Source organism: Monopterus albus, unplaced genomic scaffold (assembly GCF_001952655.1).
Source record: "Monopterus albus unplaced genomic scaffold, M_albus_1.0 scaffold87.1, whole genome shotgun sequence".
NCBI lineage: Eukaryota > Metazoa > Chordata > Actinopteri > Synbranchiformes > Synbranchidae > Monopterus > Monopterus albus.
In genome coordinates, this window is record NW_018127967.1 from 1,232,746 (window position 1) to 1,236,080 (window position 3,335).

Sequence of the window (3,335 nt, forward strand, 5' to 3'; positions counted from 1 at the left end):
GATTGCTAAATCCTAGAAACAAAAACGTTTGTACAAAATAGTTTTGTGTTTGTACAGTCAAAGGCAGACACTGCTATTTTTTTGAACACACCCTTTTTAACTAATTGCCCAATTGCACAGCCTTAAGAGCGTGCATATCATGAATGCTGGGTCTTGTTTGCTTTCTGAGAATCTACTGCACCTACTGGTAACTTGTTTGCCATGTAGCAATAAAAAATATACTAAAAACCTGGATTATTCTGGTTAGTCACATTGTACTGCTATTATTTTGAACAATACTGTATGTGTGAATATTTCTGTAACTTGTATTGATGGCTCTTTATTTTTGGTTTTCATTCATTTTTACTATAAAAGGAAAATATCAGAATTTTTTTATAAACTGCTTTTAGTGTTGACTTTATGTTTGCACACTCCCAAGACTTTTTCCAACTACGTGAGAACACGGTTTACCAGTTTATATAAAATGTGTTTTCTTATGAGCGCAGCTCAAAATAAGCTGTGGAGAAAACACTAATAACCTAGTTAAAATGTTCCAGAGTCCACTGAAGTAAATAAATAATTAAATAAATAGATCATTTGATTGTCTACCGATCACCTACAGAATCAATTTTAAAGCACCACTGCTAGTTAATAAATGACTCAGTGTTATGAGGCCAAATACATGTCCGACCTCCTTGAAGAATCCAAACCCAGAAGGGATCTGAGATCCTTAGGAAGAAGCTGGCAGAACCTCGAGTCAGAGCCAAACAGGGTGATGCTGCTTTTAGCTACGGAGCTACACACAGATGGAGCCAACGTCCTGATGACCTTAGATCTCCCCAACTCTGACACTTTCACATCCAAACTGAAAACTCTGTTTTTCTTGTGCCTTTGTTTGACTGGTTTCTCTGCTGCACTGTTGCATTCAGGGCAACTCACAACTTATTACTGTACTGCAACTTCTTTATGTTTCTGACCCTCTGTCTATTTGTTTTTATGTTCATTGTATGTATTTTATTTCTTTTTAACAATGTTTAATTATCCTTTTGTCTTAACTGATTTTATTCTGGTGTCTGATGCTTGTAATGCTGGTTTTGTCAATGTAAAGCCCTCTGTCTCTGTGTTTGAAATGGGCCTGTAAATGACTGAAAAGTGCTTCCTGAGCTTCACAAAGTTAAACGAAGAAAGGCTGATTTTCATATGGACATTTAATGGAAACCAACAGCTGCCTGGTAGATGGGACAACACCTAATGTTCAAACACGAGGTCTGCTTTGGAAAAGAGTTGCCATTCATGTCAAACTTATTATACAAATGACATGAGATAAAACAGCACTGTCATGGCACATGATGCCCACATATACTGTATCGTACATTTTGGAAGACTAATGACAAAGGTTTCTAAGAAAAGGTAGAAATACAGTTTCAAACGTAAACAGGACCTTTACTAATTAATTTGCATTAAATTAAATGACCATCTGGTTTCATCTGTGTGATTGTTAACAGAGTTCATCTGGTGCCAAAGGTACAGTGTGATACTGAGTGGAGCTGCTCATACCTGCAGGGGACTCTGTCCCGACTCGTCCAGAGACACCGTGTTGACGTCTGTTGTCTGCTGCTCTCTGACCTCTCCCTCTGCCACTGCAACCTCAGGCTGAACACTGCTTGTTGACACATCTTTAGTTGAGCTCTGGCTTCGCTCCTGTGCCTGTCCTCTTATTTCCAGCAGAACCCTGTTCACAGCACCCATGGCAGCTTCGCGGCACAGAGCCATGAGATCGGCGCCCACGTAGCCCGGGGTGAGCCGGGCCAGCTGCTGATAGTCAATGTCCTCTGGCAGCTTCAGCTTTCGACACAGTGTCTTCAAGATCCTGACAAAGCACAAAGCATTCCGTTTAAGTGTTTAAAGCTTAGGAATATCAACGCTCTGAAGCTGTGATCATGTCAGAGAGCAATTTACTGGACATATGACTTGAATACAACTCATGGAGGACTACTGATACAGTTATACTGAATTAGGTAAATAAGATGCAGCTGTTTCTTGGCTAGATAAATCACTAACCTCCTCTACTGTTAGTACACAGGCCATGTCAGCTCTTCTGTCCATCTAGCCGTTTGCCCTGGACCAGCACTTGTGACAAAGTGGGTGAGAACACTCCACTTGTCCCTAGGTTAAGTCATGGATGTTTCTTAATGCCTTAACCTGTGTGTCATCTTCTGCTCATACAAAAAAAAAAAGTCAAACTGCAATGACATTTCAACTCTTTCCATTTTGTCACCTCATTAACTTTCCCGATGCACCATTCTCAGTCCCCATTGTAAATAACTGTAATTCTGAAACGGGATCTTGTAGTTACAGATCCTGCTCCCTGCATACCGTGTGTGTGTGTTTGCTGACATGGATGAATGCTGAATATCAAAGAATATACACATCAACAGTATGTTAGTGATAAACGAATTAATCGGGACAGAGTTTAGCCATTTGATTACTTGTAATTTAAAATGAGTGCAGCATGTTGGAGTTAACCAAATAAGTTCAGCAAATATTGTCTCTTTGTTGTTATTAAACTGTTTTATTTCATCTGATACAGAAAAAAAAAAACAACATGATATTGACATTTCATATTGAGCATCAGTCTCCTGGAAAGATCGGCGTCAGCCATTGAATAATCTATATCAGTCCCCACTACTGTATGTGAAGATGACTAAATGATGTATGTACACTTGTGACAAAGTGGGTGAGAACACTCCACTTGTCCCTAGGTTAAGTCATGTATGTTTCTTAATGCCTTAACCTGTGTGTTAAATGTTTGATTGTACCGTATTTACTAGGTTAATCACTTCCTCATCCTGTACGCTCTCTGATGTCATCAAGGATGTCATAGGGTTGATTGATACCAGGAGCTACAGTCATGTGAAAAAATTAGGACACCATTTGAAAGCATGTGTATTTTGTAACATGTTTTAATATATGGTTATTTAATCTCAATTTTAACAATACAGAGAGATTAAAGTAATACAACTAAACAAGTAAAACTGAAGAAAAAGTCTTTTCAAGATCTTCTGTAAATGTAATTCTACAAAAATGCCTATTCTAACTGAGGAAAAAGATAGCACACCCTAGCCCCTAATAGCTAGTGTTACCTCCTTTGGCTGAAATAACTGCAGTGAGACGGTTCTTGTAGCCATCTACCAGTCTCTGACATCGGTCTGAGGGAATTTTACCCCACTCCTCAATGCAGAATTGTTTCAGCTATGAGATGTTTGAGGGGTTTCTTGCATGTACAGCCCTTTTCAAGTCACCCCACAGCATCTCAATGGGATTCAGATCTGGACTTTGACTCTGCCATTCCAGGA

The 3,335-nt window shown here is 39.3% G+C and overlaps 1 protein-coding gene across 7 annotated transcripts in view; it reads right to left on the reverse strand.

The window, feature by feature from the left end:
• The window catches only part of nvl (nuclear VCP like), a 32,418-nt gene that overhangs the window by 14,940 nt on the left and 14,143 nt on the right, over positions 1 to 3,335 (reverse strand). For all 7 annotated transcript variants that reach the window (XM_020607570.1, XM_020607572.1, XM_020607574.1 and 4 more), the window contains exon 14: positions 1,537 to 1,849. In XM_020607570.1, coding sequence (XP_020463226.1) covers positions 1,537 to 1,849 — 313 coding nt within the window. The remainder of the gene's footprint in view (positions 1 to 1,536; positions 1,850 to 3,335) is intronic.